The sequence below is a fragment of the Sebastes umbrosus genome, chromosome 6, assembly GCF_015220745.1.
Source record: "Sebastes umbrosus isolate fSebUmb1 chromosome 6, fSebUmb1.pri, whole genome shotgun sequence".
Taxonomy (NCBI): Eukaryota; Metazoa; Chordata; class Actinopteri; order Perciformes; family Sebastidae; genus Sebastes; species Sebastes umbrosus.
The window spans coordinates 2,959,520-2,981,388 of NC_051274.1; the positions used below are offsets into that span (position 1 = coordinate 2,959,520).

The following is a 21,869-nucleotide window of genomic DNA, read 5'->3' on the forward strand; positions in this document are numbered from 1 at the left end:
ACAAAAACATCAAGACAATGAAAACAAGCTGATGAAAAGGACAGACAAAAAACTGTACTGAAAGTGGGACCAGCTGGAGGTAATGTTCAGATGATGGAGAGGACGGATGTGTCACAAGAAAGAACCAAAAGTGGCCTCCAGTTCTAATAAAGTACAGAACAGCTGATATGGATTTTGCCGGACGTCACTTTGACAGATCAGTCACATCTTCGAGAAAAAGAACCCTGAAAATAGTCCACTTTCACACCTGAAATTATTATGTCAAAATATTTTTAAAGAAGAGGGCTTTGCTTGCCTTCCCTGTGCCTCGGGGTGGGAGGGGGGGGGGGGGGGGGGGGGGGGGGGGGGGGGGCCTGCTGCAGGTTACATAACTGTCCTTGCTATAACTAAGCGGCCACATTAATAACCACCGCAGCTGGGGAGACAGAATGCCGTAAAAAACAGTCTTGGGTTCGAGTTCAAATGAAAGCCAGCAAAGACAGAGAAAGAGGGATAGCGAGACACAGTGATTTCTGGCGACGAGCGGACAAACAGCTTAGCTTTGACCTCTTCTTGGGTCCTGTACAGCTCTGCTCAGTTCAGACCAGGACAGACTCCGTGTTTAAGATCCGTCATCCCCGAGGAAAAACTGGTCGTTTCACACATCAACTTGGATTTCCAGGATTTGGAAAAGTAACAGTAGAGATGTAACAGCAGGTTTGGAGAAGGCTAGATTACAGACACATCCTGTGACAAGGCACTTGGCGCTGGTTAAGAGAGGGAGAGGATTGGGGGGAGGGGAGAAAAGTGGGGAGGGCCCTGAGCGAGAGTGCTATGCTTATAGAGTCATCCCCTCTATGGAGGGTAAGGTTTGACTCCAGACAGAGAGGTCCAGCGGGACGTCAGCAGGAGAGGGAAAGGGGGTGGGGGGGTTCAGCTCGCCACCTTCAGCCCAGGCAGGGTCCACTGATGTGGGCTGCAGTCAGAGCAACACCCTCCCTCCTCTCCATGAGGGATTTTCAGGCGCTGATGAAGCGACACCTCTGCTGAAACTGAAGCAAACACAAACAGACAGGCAGACAAGTGGAGTTAATGGCTGGTGTCACGTTGAATCATGAACACTGGGATCTGATGGAATTCAAGATATGTAGCTAAGAGTAACCTGCCAGGTTATCTAGAGGCCACGTGTGTTTGGATTTGAAATTATTTTAGTTCACTGCTTTCAATCCGTCAGAAATTCAACAACCTGTATTGTATACCTTTGCATGTGAGGTTTAAAGGTCCCATATTATAAAAAAGTTAGATTTTCAAGATTTTTTAATTATAAAGCAGGCTTAAGTCCTATATAAATACTGTGAAAGTATTGAAACGCTCAATCCACAGGGAAATACACACAGCCCGTATTCAGAAACTCTGCATTTGAAACAAGCTGTCAGGATTTCTGTCCATTTGTGATGTCACAAATATACAATATTTAGACCCTTTACACAGATTTAAACGTAAACATTCTAAATGTGTCCCAGTTTATTCCTGGTTGCAGTGTATGTGAATGTCATCAGCTGACAGGAAGTACACATGGACCCAAGCTGTTGCCTAGCAACACAATTCTGTTGCAGCATGAGTAAAATAAAGTTTTTTTTAAACATTAAAGTATGTAAACATGTTCTAGTAGAAACACAAAATACAAGTATGAACCTGAAAATGAGCACCATATGTCCCCTTTAATCTCTAATAACATATCATGGTCATTTTATGATTTATTGTATTAAACATATTACATATTGGATCTTTAAAACTGAATTTGTTTTCAACATATGATTGCGTTTTCATTAGCAACTACCTCATATATCACAATGTGATTATGTGTAAATAGCCTTGCTTGCATGCGTGGTGTCCAACTACAAGTACCTTTGTATGTAAGTATGTTACAAATAGTCTGTGTATTAATCTGTGTGTCAAAGCCTGTATAAACATTTTTCAAAAGAGTGCGCACCACTGGTTGTTTCATTCTTTTCAAAGAACTATCTCATTTTTCAGCTGAGCACCGTGAGGACAGTGGCAGCAAGTGACACGTGCTTTCCTATCATGCTTTCCTATTGACTCTTCCCACCTGCATGTGTGTTGTCTTTACTGTTTATTTTGACTTTTCTTTTTGTAAGTAAATGTACAAATAAACATTGACATATTGCTGATTCACCGTCTTAACGAGCTGCTAGCATTACCATGCTAATAAAGTACCCAGCGGATTCGTCCCACAATAACAGCGTAAACAATTATCAGAAACGTACACCATCTTATTCACACATGGCCTAACGTGGCATAGCAAATAATTACTTTCCAGTTGAGCGCTGCAAGGACAGTCTGCAGCAACTGACACGGATGAGGTCATTGGAGCCACCTGAGGCTACAGCTACTCATACTTTTCCATTAACCCCTTTCATGCATGGTGCCCCCCTATAGGCATACAGACGTAGGCAAAGTTGTTGGTAACGTTCCGTTAAAGAGAGAAAAACCCACAATGGTCACTGAAATAACTTGAAACTGACAAAAGTAATAATAAATAAAAATTTACTGAAAATGAACTAATGAAAATCAGATATTGTTTTTGAATTGTGGTTCAACAGAATCATTTTAAAAAACAAACTAATGAAACTGGCCAGGACAAAAATGATGGTACCCCTAGAAAAGATGTAAAATAATGTGACCATAGGGACATATTAAACTAAGGTGTGTCCTGTAATTAGCATCACAGGTATCTTCAAACTTGTAATCAGTCAGTCTGCCTATTTAAAGGGTGAAAAGTAGTCACTGTGCTGTTTGGCATCATGGTGTGTACCACACTGAACATGGACCACAGAAAGCTAAGGAGAGAGTTGTCTCAGGAGATCAGAAAGAACATTATAGACCATCATGTTAAAGGTAAAGGCTATAAGACCATCTCCAAGCAGCTTGATGTTCCTGTGACTACAGCTCCACATATTATTCAGAAGTTTAAGGTCCATGGGACTGTAGCCTACCTCTCTGGACGTGGCCGCAAGGGGAAAATTGATGACATATTGAAGAGACGGATAATACGAATGGTAACCAAAGAGCCCAGAACAACTTCCAAAGAGATTAGAGGTGAACTCCAAGGTCAAGGTACATCAGTGTCAGATCGCACCATCCGTCACTGTTTGAGCCAAAGTGGACTTAATGGAAGACAACCGAGGAGGACACCAAATCATAAAAAAGCGAGACTGGAATTTTCCAAAATGCATATTGACAAGCCACAAAGCTTCTGGGAGAATGTCCTTTGGACAGATGAGACAAAACTGGAGCTTTTTGGCAAGTCACATCAGCTCTATGTTCACAGACGCAAAAATGAAGCATCCAAAGAAAAGAACACTGTACCTACTGTGAAACATGGAGGAGGCTCGGTTATGTTATGGGGCTGCTTTGTTGCATCTGGCACAGGGTGTCTTGAATCTGTGCAGGGTGCAATGAAATCTCAAGACTATCAAGGCATTCTGGAGCGAAATGTGCTGCCCAGTGTCAGAAAGCTTGGTCTCAGTTGCAGGTCATGGGTCCTCAAACAGGATAATGACCCAAAACACATCTAAAAACACCCAAGAATGGCTAAGAACAAAACATTGGACTATTCTGAAGTGGCCTTCTATGAGCCCTGATCTAAATCCTATTGAACATCTGTGGAAGGAGCTGAAACATGCAGTCTGGAGAAGGCACCCTTCAAACCTGAGACAGCTGGAGCAGTTTGCTCACGAGGAGTGGGCCAACATACCTGTCGACAGGTGCAGAAGTCTCATTGAGAGTTACAGAAATCACTTGATTGCAGTGATTGCCTCAAAAGGTTGTGCAACAAAATATTAAGTTAATGTTACCATCATTTTTGTCTAGGCCAGTTTCATTAGTTTGTTTTTTTAAATGATTCTGCTGAACCATAATTCAAAAACAATATCTGATTTTCATTAGTTAATTTTCAGTGAATTTTTATGTTTTATTACTTTTGTCAGTTTCAAGTTATTTCAGTGACCATTGTGGGTTTTTCTCTCTTTAACGGAACGTTACCAACAACTTTGCCTACGTCTGTATATGTTACCATTTAGTCTTTGTGTCATATAAACGTTTTCCAAAAGTGTCATCACAATCACATATACAGTACATATGCATCGTATAAAAATCATTTTCACAAGTCTTGTTTTAAGTGTATTGTCTCTGTTAATGCATGGTGTCCAGTCCACTGCAGTGATCATACCTCCTTCAAAATTAGTTTTGGAAAATAATGCTCTTCTACATGTATTCACATTTGATTAGCAATTAGGGATGCTCATTTTGAAAAAATTTCTTAACCGATAACCGACCCTCGTTAACCGATTATTAACCATTAAACAACAAGATTTGTGCCTCACGCCAGCTGCAGGAGCACAACAGACAACTGAGGACCCTGTTCACCGTCCGGGAGCGTTAACTTAGCAGCTACGATGCTGCGTGTAGTGTCGCCGACATGCAGCCACTTTCCCAGTAAAAGTCTCCACCACACATTTCTGCCCGGCATAACTTTAGCGAATGGCCAACAAACAGTGTGTGTTTGTGCTACGTTAGCAGCTCTAGCGTTGCCGGAGGCTTCGTGCTCGCCGCCGCCGTACACGTAGTCTGAGTAACTTTAGCTAGTGTCCAACAGACCGTGTGTGTGTGTTGGCGGTGAGTGTGAGGTTGTTGGTGGCGTTCTAGTTGTGATCGTAGGTGTAGCAGTGTGTCTACAGTTTATTTGTCGGTGAATAAATGCTATGAAACTACAACTCCTCCACTTTTGAGTTAATTATTAACATTTCTTTTAACCGTTTTAACCGATAGTGTTAATCTGTTAAAATGCTTAATGTCGGTTAACGGTTAATTATGGACATCCTTAGTAATAATACATGTATATACATTCAGTGGTGATTAAAATACTGTCAGTTTATGGCTTGTGCTGACCCCAAACCAAAGCCATGACTCACACACACTTAAACACTGCTGGCTTTCCTGTCTGCTTTATTAATCACTACGAGAGAGAAAAGAATGAGCCTGTGAGAATAGAAAGATTGATTATAATTTGAGTAAATTGAATCTTTTGTTGCTTTAAGGGGAGCTCAGGTTTTCTTTTGAGGGAGCTCAGCCGCTCCTGGCACTCTATAATTTGAACCATAAAAGAGAGAACATTACCCTTACAAAATGAATTTGACTCCCTGGAAGAAACTGAACTCTCTTGTCTTGAATCAGCGTAAAAGTTTTAACAGCATCTTGAGTTCTGATTTTAGGGAAAAAAATTCAGTCAAGCCTTACAGCTAGGGGTTGGTAATCTTGAGAAACTAGCAAGATTACGCTACATTTAAAAAAATGATCCAACCAAAAAAAAAACAGCCCAGTGTTGCAAACTCTTTTCCAATGAAAGTAGCGAGCTGCACTAGCTTCAAACTAGGGATGCTCATTTTGAAAAATGTTCTTAAATCGATAACCGACCCTCGTTAACCGACAAGATTTGTGCCTCGCGCCAGCTGCAGTGTACGAGCACAACAGACAACTGAGAACCCAGTTCACCGTCCGGGAGCGTTAACTTAGGAGCTACGATGCTGCGTGTAGTGTCGCGGACATGCAGCCACTTTCCCAGTAAAATTCTCCCCCGCACATTTAGTTTAGTTTAGCAGGTTGTCAGCTGTGTGTCTGCCCGGTGTAACGACACTCTGTCTGCCTGGATTAACGATAGCGATTGCCCGATAAACAGTGTGTGTATTTGTGCTACGTTAGCAGCTCTAGCATTGCCGGAGGCTTCTTGCTCGCCGCCGCTGCCGCCACACACATACAGTCTGTCAGCGTTACGTAACTTTAACGAGTGTCCGCGGTGAGTGTGAGGTTGTTGGTGGCGTTCTAGCTGTGATCGTAGGTGTAGCAGTGTGTGTACAGTTTATTTGTCGCTGAATAAATGCTACGAAACTACAACTCATCCACTCAAGCGAGCCAGAGACCGGAGCCGACTTCCTGTATCCTGCAACTCCGGCTCCGCCTCTTAAGGTGGGCTGTTAAGGTGGACCAGCATTTCTTCTTAAAGTGACGAGTCGCTCATCTGAGCCGCTCAGCTTTTTAATTAATTATAAATATTTCTTTTAACCGTTTTAACCGATAGCGTTAGTCGGTTAAAATGCTTAATGAACGTAAACATATCATAATGAATGTAAAAAAACAAACATGGCTATTGTTAGTACTCACAGCTGTCAAGCTAGCAACTTGTGGAAGACTACGGTGACGCGCAATGAGTGCAGAGTGAGGGCAGGCCGGCCAGCAGGGAGGTAAACAGGCAGGTGGAAATGTGAAATGATTGGATGGGCTTATTACAGTCCTGTGACAGCCACAAATGCTGGATTTTTCCCTCTTTTTTTTGTCATAGCATTTGATTTATTGATTGCTGTCAGGATGTAAAGAAAATCTCAACAAATATAACAAACTAGAATTACCGAAATTTGAAGAAATTTCCTCAAGGCCTTCCTGAGATATCGCGTTCACGAGAGAATGGGACGGACATGAGGTGACAGTGACCTTGACCATTGACCACAAAAGTGGATATTTGTGCCAAAATTTGAAGAAATTCCCTCCAAGAGCTCCTGAGATATTGCATTCTCGAGAATGGGTCTGATGAACAGAGAAACAAACAGACGGACAGATGGACAAACCCAAAACATAATGCCTCCATGGCGCTACTAGAGGTCTAAAAGTCTTCAGGGAACCTTTAAGCTAGAGCTAAATCAAAGCTCAAATTTTTCCAACAAAAGTTAGGTCCAAACTATAACACCAACAACTCTACCCTACCTCATCAACTTTAATGCAGACCGTTTACAGTGCTACAGTAAAAATGTTTCTCCAGCAAGAGGGATGATGCTCTGACAGATTTGTTCACTTTTGCGGGGGGAAAATACCAAAACAAAAGCAGTTTTAAAAAAGAGGCTGAGTGGCATTTTGCCACAGCACACAGTGAGAAGAAAAACTATGTAAGTATGAAATGCATGAAGTACTTACAGAGAGGCAGACAGAGAGATGTGGAGGTCGACAGCCGTGGTTTTATCTCCTGGTGTTACTGCTAAAAGACGTCTGAGGGCTTTTAAAGTTTATGTTCTCGTACACACTCGACGAATCATCATTTGTCATCCTACAATAACACACAGCAAAAATAGTCACTGACCAAACAAATAAACAACTTGAACCCATTTTCTACTTAATGTTCTGTGATCACATGTTTAACAATCACGTCGGTTGCCACTTTATGTGTTATACTTACACAGAAGAAGAGCGTGAGGATGCCATGCTGGGTTTGGACCTCGAGTTGGTCATCTGGGGATATTTGATATTAGAATATTCCCTCTCCTTCGTCTTATTCCTCTGCAAAGGGGACAACATGATAAGAGGCAGATTGAGTTCACAGGACAAAAATCCCACAAACTGTCCTATATCTTTAAGACCTGAATGTCTGAACTTCATTGATTATTTCAGAGGGTAAAAGTTCTGTTTCCTCTGTAAAATGAATAGCAGCCCAATGGACTATTCCTCTGAAATCGAGAAATCTGTGCAGTGGTGTGACAACAACCATCTTGAGTTGAATGTGGGGAAGAGAAGAGAAGAGAAGGAGATGGTGTTTGACCCCGAAGATGGTGGTTGACCTCAGGCCTGTGGTTATCAAAAATACATCTATCACTCAGGTCTGTTCATACAGGTATTTAGGGGTCCACATCGACAACACTCTCAGCTGGAAGGTACACCTTGGAAACCTCTGCTCCAAACTTCAACAGCGGATGTATTTTTTATGCAGACTCAGGTTCTACGGAGTGTAGCAGAAGATCATGTTACTTTTCTACAGGGCTGTCTTGGAAAGTCTCATAAGATATGACATCACGGCCTGGTATGGTAACCTGACAGTGCAGATGAGGTCACAGATTTCTCGCCTGGTGCAGACTGCCATGAAGATTATGGAGGTCAAAAACCACCCTATACCTTCCAGATGCTTTATGAGCAGTCTGTCATCAGACAGGCTCAGAAAATTGTGTCAGACCCAACTCACATCTTACATCAGGAGTACCAACTTTTACCTTCCGGCAGGAGATATAGAGTCCCACGGAGCAGATTGAACCGTTACAAACATTCATTCTTGCCGATGTCTATTAAACTTCTCAACAACTCGTAACATAACGCTATCATAAGGACAGTGCAATATGTTAAATAGGGACAGTGCAATATGTTGCATCTGTGTAATATTGGGCTATTGTCTGTGTAATATGGGCGGGACGGTGGACGGTGCAGTGCACTACCTGGGTGCAACACCTGCCATGCGTGTGTGTGATGGTATGTGCCATTATGTACGTGGACTGTGTATGTTGTTGGAACATCTGTTTCCCTGTCTTGTGTGGAATCGTTTTTTATTCTTGTTGTTATTGTTTTAATTTGGTGTTTGTAACTGTGTTGGACGGAGTCCAGGATAAAAGTATATCTTATCTTATCTTAAGTCTATAACTACAGGTTTTATTTTTGCTGCTTAAATGTCCCACGATATTTGTTGTAGTGACATTACTGCGCGCATGGTTTCATTTTAATCAAACTAAGTAGATAAATAAACACTCATACATCAATACATCATTTTAAAAAGCAACACAGCCTAAAGGGACTGGTAGAGGGGGAGGGAAATTTTCCATGCGGGTCTAATTCTGAGAAAATAATTAATTCGGCTGGGTAGCGGGTGGATGATTTATGCACACACGCGGATCCACGCATGTCTAATGTACAGTATATGCGACACTTCTTGCTGGCCATCTCACTGCTGCGCGCTACTTTTGTGGAATGCCAATGCACATGCTCTAAGGGCAGAGCATTCACACCAGAGCCTAACTTGAACCGGCTAACTTCCTGTTTAGCCCTATGGTAACTTGAATGGAGATAAACTAATTCAACCGTGCGGCTCTTTCTAGACTTTCGAAATGTTATCAGATGGAACTGATCAAATACTGATGACAAAACGAGTCATTTTGTGAGGGTTGTGATGCTCAAAACAATTTCTCCACCGTTTTACAGCCAGCAACAGTAGCAGTAGCGTAAAATAGGCTACGGCAGAGGCCAATGATGTAAGCACAAGTTAACTAACTTGGTTGTGATTGGCCAGTGAGCCAAGTCCTGGAACACGTACGCATCACGCTCTCATGCGTACCCTGAAAGATAGGCACACAGACAGGGCCGGTGAGAGACAGACAGGGCCGGACCATGGATGTATTAAGAGAACTGGATACAGCGTTGTAGAGTTGCTTAGTGGTGCATGAAGCCAAAATGGCTCGACCGCCGGGTGATAAAGTACCCGGATCATCCATTGGGCCTGTAGAGCAGGCGCAGAAGCTTTTCCTTTAACTCCTCCTCCCAGCCCTCGCTCCAGCCTCAGTCTAGGTCTCCTTTACATAAATGGAGGAAGAGAAATAACTCTGGATTCGGCTATTAGTGCATTTTACAACTTTTAGGACCTAATGATTTAAATAAGGGCTGTTCAATTGTTCGTTCTGGGAAGTTGATTTACCTAAAAAATAAATTATCCGCTGATGTATAGACGTCCCTTTCCCAATGTAAGTCTATGGGAAAAAGTATTTTTGGGCCCAATGGCATCACGTGACGGACACGGAAGTTGTAGTACCGCCATTTGGCCACTATGAAAATTTGCTTCAAAGCCTGCACTCTTCCTGGGGGCTTGGGCTGGACACTAGGTAAAAAAATTCTGGATTTTTTGACAGTCCAACGGCCCATCGGGATTTGTCCTGGTATGCCAGATGGTCAGTACACCCATACTAGCTCTCAAACTGTAGGCTGTGGTAAGTAAATGTTGTAGCTCGCGATTGAGTTGGACAACCTCTGATGCTATGTGCTCTAGTTTTTATATAGTGTTAGCGGAGGGGCCATGATTTCAGGCCTGACCAAAAAAAACCTTGAACACAAAAACAGTCTAACTCCACAATTCAATACTATATAGTTCAACGTCTTTTCACGTTTTCAGAAATTATTTTCCAACATCTCCGATTTGACTTTACTCCCAAAATAGTCCCAGAAGGCATCCACATCCAGCAGTGGAGCAGCACTTTAAAACTTGCTGAAGTAGTTTCCATACTGATGTTTACCTCAGTGCTCTAGCTGTTATAGCATAACACACCGTACTGGCCTTCAGGCCTTGTAAACTCAAACATGACTTTACATAAATATTTTAAAGCCTTCACTACTGAGTCAATAAAGGTGTTATTTGATGTATTTTAATTTCTTTTGGAAGGTAATGTTGTAGTGGAGTACCTGCTCCTCCTCCAGTCTCTTCTGAGCCGTGTCTATGTACTGCTGCACAGCCATGTAGATGAACTTATACTGGGCCTCTGTCTGCACCATGCCGGACCTCTGCTGCCGCACCCTCTGGATGGTCTTAGGGATGTCGATGTCACAATCTAGACCTAGAACACGCACGTACACACAACCAGAAATTTGAGATTTGAGATGCAGTACAAAGATTTGAAAATAAAAAAGTCCAGTGTGTCAGTTTCATATTTGAGTCTCCCACCTTGGCGGTTAATAACGTCAATAAGGATGTCGACGACGATAATGGTGCCCGTCCTGCCGATGCCTGCGCTGCGGAGAGTGAAAAAGTCAAACCATGTGTAGTTACAACACTTGAAAGGAAATAAGCGTCTACGTCGAGGTGAGAAATAGATGTACTTACTTATAAGGGCATATTTGATTTGATCCAGACAGTTATGAAGAGTGTTACGTAAGCATCAAGAGTTTTCTCAACCCATACACGACGATGGGAGTGACACATGAAAAGGCTGAGGTTATGAATTATAGGTTTTCACTTGCCGACACCAATCAACTTGAATTTGCTGTTGTGTCACATATAAAATGCTGTTAGATCCCTCAGAGAACAAGGGCTCAACTCGGTGTTATTTTCCCACAATAACAACATTAATTTATCAGCAGCCGACGGATCAGTGGAGTTCATGAGTCAGATGTCAGTGTATCTGTCATCATGTTTGTAGTACATGTTGGGGGCTGGGGGAGGATTGGTATGGTGAAACATATGAAAGTACACCAAATGGACAAATCTGTTGCAACACTCAAATGTTATCAACTGATGTAGAAAATATCAGAACAGAGTAGAAGAGAATGGAGACCCTTCGATCCCGCTGCAGTGTTTACTGATGGATGTGAACGCTGCAAATATGGGTAATGTTGTTATTATTATTATTTTGTGGGTTTTATTTTCCATTTTATATTATGTATTCTATTTCATCTTATTTTATCAAGTGTTTTATTTCCCACCTTATTCTACATTAATTATGGCATTATTTCCGTTTTTAATGTTCATTCTATGTCTATTTTACTTTATTGTAAAGCACTTTGTGCCGCATTTCTTGTATGAAAGGCGCTATACACATTTTGTATTATTATTATTATCAACATGTTTGAAAGTGTCAGTCGCCTGTCTACTGTAAAATACAAAAATCCTGACTGCAGCATAACTAAAACAGATTTTACAGATATTACAAATAGTTCCTGTGGTTTAGTTAGTGGTCATGCTGACATCTATATGAAGTAATGTTATATTGGCAAAAGCAGAGCTTTATCAACAGTAACTAAAGTAAACACTGCTGCAAGTGGCAACATGGAGGTTAAAGTGAAATGAAGCACTATTGATAACCATCTCTTTAGAATTAGTTTTGATTGAGCTGTTTGGTTAAGACTTGTTGCCAATAAGTAGGGAAAAGGTTTTAACCTTATTAATAGCGCACCCAAGTGGCCAACTGAAACCATATTTCATGAAATCCTAATTTCACAAATTTAGATTTAATGAGCAAAGTTTCAAGTGTTCTACAATAACTTTATCATCTCATGGAAAAACTGAGTCAACATGGGGAAGAAGAGTAAAAAGGGAAAGAGCAAGCAGTGACCCACAGATTGGTTTAGCCATACGGGAAACCCCAGCCCTGCATGCACACATGTGCATGTGTGTGTGTACACAGAGGATTGTACACAAGATGGGATTTTAGGAATTGATCTTTAGAATAGATTCAACTTTAAAAGGGACTGTTTGTCACTTCTTACATGTATAAATCATTGCGGGTCGGTGTCCCATGCGCGCTCGCGTGTGGCTACACTGTTCAGACAAGACTCCAACACAAACTACACGGAAGCACCAAAACCACAAAGTTGTATCTAGTGAAGCCCGTCTGTTAAACAGTGATGGCCGCGGTCAGAGGACGCGGGGGAGACCGTAGCTTTGGTCTCCAGGACCGGAGTCTCTGCTGTACTCTGCTCCTCCTCTGCCTGCCTGCCTGCCTGCCTTCACTCACACACCGCGCTCGTTCTCGCTGGCTCTTTTGCTCCACTCTCACGTGCATGCGCGCACACTACACACTTCAGAAGAGTTAGTTTAGCTCTGCAGCTGCAGCTGCAGCTCCTCCAGACCAACAGAGGTTTCCCGTGTTTTGTGAAGTGACGGGGCTCCGCAGAGAGAAACGTTATCGTCTCCGACCAAAACTCCGGTGTCTCCCCTGTTCCCTCCGGCTGCGGTCGGGAGGCTGAGGCAGGAAAAGCCAACACTAGGATCAGCAGTGATTCATGGAGAGACCTTCGTCTGGTCAGCTAACATTACTGCCAAGCAGCTGAAATATAGAGTGATATTGTGCTTTTAGCTGACGTGTGTCGCCTCACTATTTTGAGCGATGCTCGTTCATGTCTATGTAGAGCGAGCACAAGCGCGAGCAACAGGACGCTGACTTTCGTTGACTTAACGGCCACAGGTCGCTGTTAACAAGCAATTTCTGATTCTTACAAACAGTCCCTTTAATAAAGATCAACTCTGGTGGGACTCAAACCCACAACGAGCTGTGGCTGAGAGGGTAGAGCAGGTTGTCCACCAATTGGAAGGTCGGTGGTTCGATCCCCGGCTACTCCGGGTCACATGTTGATGTGTCCTTGAGCAAGACACTTAACCCCAAATTGCTCCTGAAGGCATAGCCATCGGTGTGTGAATGAGTATTTCGATTAGATCCTGATGGGCAAAGTTGGCTCCTTAGCAGCCTCTGCCATCAGTGTGTGAATGGGTGAATGCTGACATGTAGTGTAAAGAGCTTTGAGTGGTCGGAAGACTAGAAAAGCGCTATATAAATGTCCATTTGCAACCTTTGAATCACTTCTCCTGTGTTCAACTAGAAGTCCGTTGTGCCACATATCTGTTAATATCTGCTGAAGAACCGTGTTGGCAGGTCACCTCTACCTCTACCTGACCCAACAATAATTAACTCATGGCCCAACAGTCTGTTCCATCCAAACTCTACTCTTCATATTGTAACATTGTTTGTACCTGCAGTGGACGACAATGGGTCCAGTGTCTGGAATGGTACTCTGGGTGCGGTTGACCTCCTCTAGGAACCAGAGGACACCGCCGGGCTCATTGGGCACCCCGTGGTCCGGCCAGCTCAGGTACTGGTAGTGCCAGATGTACCTCAGAGGCTCCTTCTACAAGGAAATTACAGCAGATAAAGAGGATGAGCTGAAGTTGTCAAAAAATTCTCACAACAACTTGCAGTTTTATTTTAAAATCCTGAGAAAGTTGTATTTTGATCATGTTGACTCTTGTAACATGTAACGTGTTCTGATACGTCATCCTCCTCTTTCCTCTCCATATTGACTGCAGTGTTCATTAAAAGACTTACTGTGATAAACAGGGGGGCCAAATCCACAATACTCATTCCAAGCACGGTTTCCAAAGTTCAGTCAAAGCTGATGATGATGCTTTGGCAGTTTAATTTAGCCAATTCAAGAGGGTTTTTCCAAAGTCACAGTCAGTACAGAATTCCGTCTTTGTTTTGACTTGGACTTTGTTGACATCGTTGTACTGTAATGGAGGGATGATCTCTGGTAGTCACATGCAGGCTTTGTTGCCGTAGCTGTTATTGTAGTAACACTGTGATTATACCAACACTAATGAGCAGCTGTGAATGCTGGAATATGCTTTTATGCAAAAAGAATTGTGGATTCTGTTCCTATTTCTCCTATTTCTTCTTGGACTCATGCTGAGGAACTAACGTGAGTCTGTGTATAGTATATAACGTAAGCCAATCCTTGTCTTGTTTCAATGGAATTAAATCTCTACACTGTGAGGACCTGAATGTGCAGAAACATGGACGGACCACTTGGCCTGCTTTAAAGCCATTTCACACCAAGCATGCATTTTCGTCCGAAGAATTTGCACAGAAATTCGTGAAAACTGATTTTGTGGGTCCTTATGAATAATTGCGATTAATTTACGTTTTGTGTAGTTAACGTTAGCCCCTCAGACATTCTCTGTCTGGGTAGGTTTTTTGTTGTGTGCAGTGGACACGGCACTATTTAGGAGGAAACTCATTGGGCCTCATTTTCAAAATGGAATACAGCAACGCGGATAATTCGCACCAGAACCGGTGTCATGCGGCAAAATTCACACGTGGACTTTCCGTATTCCGACACTGCATTTTTGCATCACACTTGTGAGAAACTGCTTTTTAGTCTCCTGCTTTTACAGGAGATTGACAGGAATATTCACTAACTGAGAGAGTGTGATATATTAACATACAAGTTTTGGTTGATTTTCTTCAATTTAGCCGCCATTCACGTCAACACAAACATTAAGGATGGACAGAAGCATCATCTGGGGGGCTTTACTCTTTGGAGACAATATTGCTGAGTTGATCTCAGACAGGCTTAGCAGACTTTACATATCATTTAAAATCCCTCCCTTTTAAATGAAGTTCAAACAGATTGACTACTGTGATCAAAGCAACAGCGTCTTTCAAACATTAATTGGACAGCGACACTGAGCACACTTGAGCCACAACAAAGTGGCTTTTTGTTTTTTACACTTAATTTGCTCATTGTGTTCATGTATAAAAGAACAACTCATTTTATTTCAGCCTTTAGTGCAAGAAAATCTTAAAAGGCTATGTGCACTTCTTCTGCACTATCTTGTATCCTTGAGATCCATGCAGGCGATCCTCCCGTAAGCACAAGCACGTGCTGTAGGATTGTGTGTGTGAGTGTGTGTAAGGGGGTTAGATAATCTGACCCCAGGGTCAGTGGGTCAACTCTGATTGAGCGCACAGCTTTCCCTACCCGGTCCAGTCGGGTCACCTCCAGCTTCCTCAGGATGTAGTCTTGTGCCGGCCGCTCGTCCACGTTCCTCACCAGCACCTTCCCGAACTCCTTGGTGCCGTTGAGGTCGGGCCAGTAACGGACACATTTGTTCTAAATCAGAGGAAGAGAGAGAGAGAGAGGAGGATGGAGAGGGGAAAGGAGAGAGGAGAGGGAGGGTGGTGGGTATTAGACAATCGAAAGAACCAGCTCATCTCAAGCAGCTTTCCAATCAGCTTAACTGTCATACTATCCTTGTTAGCCGTCTCCGTCCCCACCCCCACATCTTACACACACACACACACACACACACACACACACACACACACCATCATCCCTACTATGCATATCCTCCCTTCTCTCTGAGAATCAACTAATGCCATCAAGAACCGTCTTTCAACTGAGAATGCAGGAACAAAATGGTTGGCAAGCAGTTAGAGTGATGCAGATTTATAAAGGTCAACATCAGGACTTGATACTGTGTCATTAAACTGAAACAATTGGGACTTTTCGTGTCCCCTGGTTTCTTCGAAAGTGTCTGAACCAGCACGCAGCTCAACATCAGACACTAAAACTGTCCACCTCTTGTTATATTCTGTCGCTCTGTAAAAGCACTTTATGACCAATCTGGTTGTTAATGCAACTTCTAGATGAATTACACTTGATTACTGTAATGTGTCAGATGTGGGGTTGTTTCGCTCTTATTACAAAACATTAGGCCTCCAATCACTGAACACCCTTGAGTTCATACAGTAGATCTCCATCATTACCAGATAAGATAAGATAAGATATTCCTTTATTAGTCCCACAGCGGGGAAATTTGCAGTGTACAGCAGCAAAGGGGATAGTGCATCAGCTAACAGTAAAAAAAAAAAGAAAAAAAAAGCAAAACAAAATATGAGCAATTTAAATATAAGGAAATATAAAAATAGGAGCAGTATATACAGTATTGACAATAAACCGAGTATTAATAAAATTGCACAAGCAGAAAAATGATATTGCACAGAGAAAAATGATATTGCACAGCATAGCAAGCAATCAACAGCAATCAAATGAGTGCAATCCTAAGACAACAGAGAGACCATTTAGGAGGAAATGCTTCAGAAAGCAAATGAAAAAGAGTTGGGGAGAAAAAAAGAAGCTACTTGCTTTGGAAATATAATGTATAGAAACTAAGAAACTCAGTTAATGCTATAATATGTTAATGCAAATTAATTTTAATGCCACTGATTTCTTTAACACATTAACGCAACTTGCGATTTCTAGGTTGTAGCGGGCTCAGTTCTAAAGCTAGTGTGAAGATACCGACAGAATATGAAACTAGAAAACCTAAAGAATCCCTTGGTACCAACCATGTCATACTAGCTTGCCTCGAAGGAGGTTAAATAACGCTCCAAACTTACGCAAAATGTTGGCGAGGAAAAACTGTCATGGCCATTTTCAAAGGGGTCCCTTGACCTCTGACCTCAAGATTTGTGAATGTAAATGGGTTCTATGGGTACCCACGAGTCTCCCCTTTACAGACATGCCCACTTTATGATAATCACATGTAGTTTGGGGCAAGTCATAGTCAAGTCAGCACACTGACACACTGACAGCTGTTGATGCCTGTTGGGCTGTAGTTTGCCATTTTATGATTTGAGCATATTGTTTTATGCTAAATGCAGTACCTGTGAGGGTTTCTGGACAATATCTGTCATTGTTTTGTGTTGTTAATTGATTTCCATTAATAAATATATACATACGTTTGCATAAAGCAGCATATTTGCCCACTCCCATGTTGATAAGAGTATTAAATACTTGACAAATCTCCCTTTAAGGTACATTTTGAACAGATAAAAAAATCTGCGATTAGTTTGCGATTAATCACGATTAACTACGGACAATCATGCGATTAATCATGATTAAATATTTGAATCGATTGACAGCCCTAATAGAAACATTTCTACTTAATTAATTTACCTTTCTAGTACAACATTATATAAGAAGCAATCATAATATTTTGAGCTGAACTATACTGCTGTATATTAGTAGTACGTTTAGTGCCGACCGCTCACCCGTCCTCGCTCCATCTCCTTCGTGGTCATGACGATGACGTGCGTGTTCTCCTGATACACCATCTTCCAGAAGTCAACCACCGTATTCTGTAGGCACCCTTGGGTGGCGATGAAGACTTTGCCCTCATCCACGTGGCGCCCCTCTTCGTGCATACTCTGTACAGCGTGGACAATTATACGCTGAATTGAGCATTTTGACACTGAGACAATAGATTCATATTCACACAGAAAATAGAATTTATTAAAATGAAGACTAAAAATAAAGAAATAAAAAGGTTTTAAATTGTTGCTTATAAAACAGGTAGTTTGTTTTTTACTGTATGATGCATAACTTTGCTACTAAAAACATCCATAATTCTTTTACGTGAAGGTGAACTATCTTGCGTGTTTGCTGAACATCTTTCGATGAGTTAACAGTTAAAAAGAGAAATGGCCTGTGTACTGCTGAGAAGGCTCACTCTGATGTAGTTGGCATTGATGTAGTCTGCACCAGGAACATCTGGATCTGCTTCCCTGAGTTCAACCCGAGTTGTGTCGACTGAAAACACAAAAACAAACTGTCATTAATGCACAACAAAACGTCTACGGTTTTCTGAGATCACACTTGATGGTTTTTCCTGTCAATTGATAGGCTGTAGGTAGCATTTCCACACTCTGCTGAGGCCTCTACGTTGTCTGTTATGTATTTGTGTTATTCTTTCCACAGGAAGTTGGAGAGACAGGAAATGGCAGGTTGCTGCGTGACTCACAGGGGAGGATATTCTTGTATCTGTTTTTACTCTTGTTTTCTGGCTTCTGGCCTTCTTTCCGGGGATACAGCAGTTTGCACTCTTGCTGCTGAAGTACCTGGTAGTTGACGACAAAGGAAAAAAGGAGATGGTGAGACGTTTGTATTAGGAAAAGAACATGTACTGTAATGCAACAACTAATTCCGAGGTTATTCACACATATCAGCCATGCTCAGATTAAAATGTTTAGCTAATGGAGTGTTAGGCCTCTAGTTGCACTATGGAGTACACATTCCTGCCAAAGGGTTTCACACAATTCCCCCTGATCAACACGTGGATATACAGCAACGTACTAACAAAGACAGGGAAGAAGATACACACAAATGCACTTTGGTTTGGAGAAATATTAGCATTACTTTTGCTTACAACAAAACTGCACAGGGCTCATTTAATGCTCTGTGTTTGAACAGTGTAATGGGCCTTTAATACAGTAGGGGTCACCCTGGAGTGCAACAGCAGAAACACTACATGTGTCTCTTCTTTCCTACTTTCTACATAAATTCATTTTGAATGCATATGTGCTCTTGACGGGTTCATCTACAGTTCAAATACAAAGTCAGATACGACCAGTTAATAGCTCAGCAATCGACAGCATAATAGTTATTTCAATGTATTTGATTATCATCTCAATAAAGATTGTAACCTAGGAGCAGGAAATCCAACAAACAGACATTAATCAGTAACTGTGATCTTGTAGACAAACGCGCACTGCAAAAACCTGGTGTTGGGCCGATGATACCAAATAATAATAAATGATAGCCTAATATGCACTGACACATGGAAATGATTCACATTAATGAGTAGCAGTTGCATGAAAATGACAAATGCAGGAACATAAGAGCATGCCACAATATAAGCCTTGACATCGTTACTCAAAGGCAGTGCTTGAAGTGGAAAAAATAAAAAGTGCCAGTACTTTCTTATTCACACGTGTGTATCGGCTGGTATCAGCAATCTCTTGCGACATGGTGGTGTGTTTGTATATTTACACAAAGTGTTAATAGTTTAAGTGCTTTCCTATGTTATTTGTAGCCTATAGTCGGGGTATCATTCAGGGTTTAGGAGCATTGTCTCAGTCAGGATGCTTCTACATGTTATGCAGTAGATAAAGAGACACATTCTGAATTTAGACAGTGAATAAAATTTTACATCATTTTGGTCCATTATTATAACTAGTTAAATTATAATTGTATTATTTGCCCATATCATTCATATCTTCATCCGAACATTTAATTCTTCTGGAAATGTTTTTCCTAGAAGAGCAGATTCAGAAAACTTATGTTATGTAATAATGTTTCATTAATTATATTTGATCACAAATAAAAAAAAGATATGAAAAAACAGTTCACTAGTTATTTTACAAACTCCCCCGCCGCCGTGTGTCGGCTTGTCCAGATGCTGTCCACATAGTTTTTATGTTCGTACGGCACCGCACAAATACGCTGGCATTATGAATCGCCATTATGAATCTCCCAGAGAACCTGATATGGAGAGGGCAGGAAAGAGTACTGGCAGCTTGTGAGAAGTGCCGGTGCACAAGAAAAAGTCACGGTATGCCAAGGAGTAAAATGAAAAAGTGCTGGTACTGCGTACCAATGAGTACCAGCCCACTTCGAGCACTGTTAAAAGGTTAAGGCAGCATAAATACATTTGAATTTCCCTTGATAGACAAGAAAACAAATAACTCACTGGAAAAAAAAAACATAGATGTAAGCCTATACAAATATATATGAAACAGATTAATAGAAAAGTAATGGAATAATTGGCCTATAGTATAAGATTACATTTTATGTGTCAAATTACTGTTATAGAAAATATTGTATACTCCGTGTTACTAGGTAAAGCAACAAAGCCATCAAAGGTGGAATTAAAAACTGAAATTTTAAAAATCTGTTTGACAAGGAGTGTGTTGTACAAGAGCTTTTAAAAACATCCTCAAAACACTTTCCAATGGTGAAGATTAGGCATCCCGGGGCAGATGGCACTCAGAAGAGTCTCTGTTTCCCCAATTATTTCTCGTACATTACTGGAGTCATCCAGCTCTTAACCTGAGCCTCATTTAATAAAACTGTTGAGCCTTTAAAGTGACTGGAATTCCAAAAATGATCAACAATATTAACTAACAGATATATTTTTCTAAAAATCATAAAAGGAATGATTCTGGTTTTGACAGTTTTGAGGGCTACATACCTCAAATTCTTCCCAGAATCCTTGTTTGGGTTTCTCAGAGTTGTCTGCTACTTTGTTGAGCTCTCGTACCCGGTTCTCAATGTTGGCTGCATTTATCCTCGTGGCGTTATGTGGCTGTTGTTGTCACGTTGGGACACGGATATTTAATTAGTCAACAGAGCAAAACGAGTTGTTTTGAATTTAAAAAGCTAAAATGACATTTTTACGTGGTTTGAATTAACCACCATATTGCAACACCATCCATGCCTTCAAGGTACTGTAGGCAAAAGACTCACCAGATCGGATGCTTTTGTTCGGTTTTATTTCTCTTCCATACCTGTTTGAGGTGCACTACGATGCCACTTTTCTCCACCATGGGGTTCTTCTTGTAGTGATCCACCAGGTCAGCCAGGGTGTCGAACTTCTCACCGCCGCCCACGTCGTATTTACCGTCCTGTTGGAGGCAAACATCAACAATTCAACTACAGTAACAGCTGGTCTGAGGAGTGCAAAAATAAATCATGACCTGCTTAAAGATTCACGACTCAAAGCACCAACAACGTGCTGAGGTAGTCGGAGAGGTTGAGGGAGAGTTACCTCACCTGGTAGCGTATCATGACGTGGGTGACCTTGGTCTTGCGGTCCACGTTGTCGTGTTTCTCCTCGTTGGTGAGAACCGAGAGGACGAAGTCGCCCGGTTTACTCTGGCTCTCCCGTACCAGGAAGCTACCGGCTTTGCCTTTGTCTGTGAGCAGTTTCTCTGCATCTCGCCCAGAGAGGTGCCCGTGGTACCACCTGGACCGGAGTGAGAGAACAGACTGTGATATACCAACACATGAATCCAGAAATAATATTCAATGGCAGTCGGAGAGCTTGAATGACTGAAACATGCAAACCGACAACTTCAAACATGATTTGTGGCAAATTCCTCAAAATGAAAATCAACAAATAATCCAAACATGTTAAGAACTACAAATCCTGACATTACATTTGAAAACTAAGTGTATGTATATACGTAGTATATATGACTAAATTATCATCATTATTATTGCATAATTATTGATATCACCTGGTAATTACAGTAATTATCATATTACAATTGCTATGATGTCGTATTTCATTTCATTTAAACTGCAATATAAAAAATGTTAAAGTTGCTAAATGCAAGATTGGGAGCATTTCTATTGCCTCCACGCAGCTCTCAACATGGCGATGGCTGAGCTGGCAGCTCGTTGCTAACGGTGCTAACAGCGCTAACAGTGACAACAAAGGCAACACTGGGTGGGTGCTTGCTTCCGCGGCGGTGCTGTCGGTCGGGACGGCGTTATCAGCTGTAACCACCATATGAGAGCGGTGCAGAGCCATGAGCTAGCCAGTGGGGTACGCTCACATGCACGAACATGCACTAAAAGCACACGCAGCCTGCCAGCTATGTTAACCAAGCACGGAGAAGCTGTGATTACAACACACACAGAGGGGGAGTGACTTCATTCTCTGCTCAGGTAGCCATTATTCCTCTACATCATTGTTTGATGCTATATTAATGTCCTGGATATCCATATACCCCACTCTCTTAATATTAGCTTTAAACCTGAGATAACTGATTTATTTGGCCACTTTGGCAGCAGGAACAAGCTGTGAACACAACATTGACATATCATCACATTTTAAGTTGGAA

At 41.8% G+C, this 21,869-nt stretch overlaps 1 protein-coding gene across 2 annotated transcripts in view; it reads right to left on the reverse strand.

The window, feature by feature from the left end:
- Positions 1 to 331: 331 nt before the first annotated feature.
- The window catches only part of ptpn11b (protein tyrosine phosphatase non-receptor type 11b), a 60,651-nt gene continuing 39,113 nt past the window's right edge, over positions 332 to 21,869 (reverse strand). The window contains exons 4-16 of one of the 2 annotated variants that reach the window (XM_037772568.1): positions 20,794 to 20,986; positions 20,529 to 20,645; positions 20,213 to 20,326; positions 17,984 to 18,080; positions 17,693 to 17,772; positions 17,235 to 17,390; positions 15,160 to 15,291; positions 13,373 to 13,527; positions 10,571 to 10,638; positions 10,312 to 10,463; positions 7,283 to 7,383; positions 7,024 to 7,153; positions 332 to 1,031 (exon numbers count right to left, since the gene is read on the reverse strand). In XM_037772568.1, the coding sequence (XP_037628496.1) occupies positions 7,066 to 7,153; positions 7,283 to 7,383; positions 10,312 to 10,463; positions 10,571 to 10,638; positions 13,373 to 13,527; positions 15,160 to 15,291; positions 17,235 to 17,390; positions 17,693 to 17,772; positions 17,984 to 18,080; positions 20,213 to 20,326; positions 20,529 to 20,645; positions 20,794 to 20,986 (1,453 nt within the window). In that variant the 3' untranslated portion in view covers positions 332 to 1,031; positions 7,024 to 7,065. The remainder of the gene's footprint in view (positions 1,032 to 7,023; positions 7,154 to 7,282; positions 7,384 to 10,311; positions 10,464 to 10,570; positions 10,639 to 13,372; positions 13,528 to 15,159; positions 15,292 to 17,234; positions 17,391 to 17,692; positions 17,773 to 17,983; positions 18,081 to 20,212; positions 20,327 to 20,528; positions 20,646 to 20,793; positions 20,987 to 21,869) is intronic. The other variant, XM_037772567.1, reaches the window with a different exon arrangement.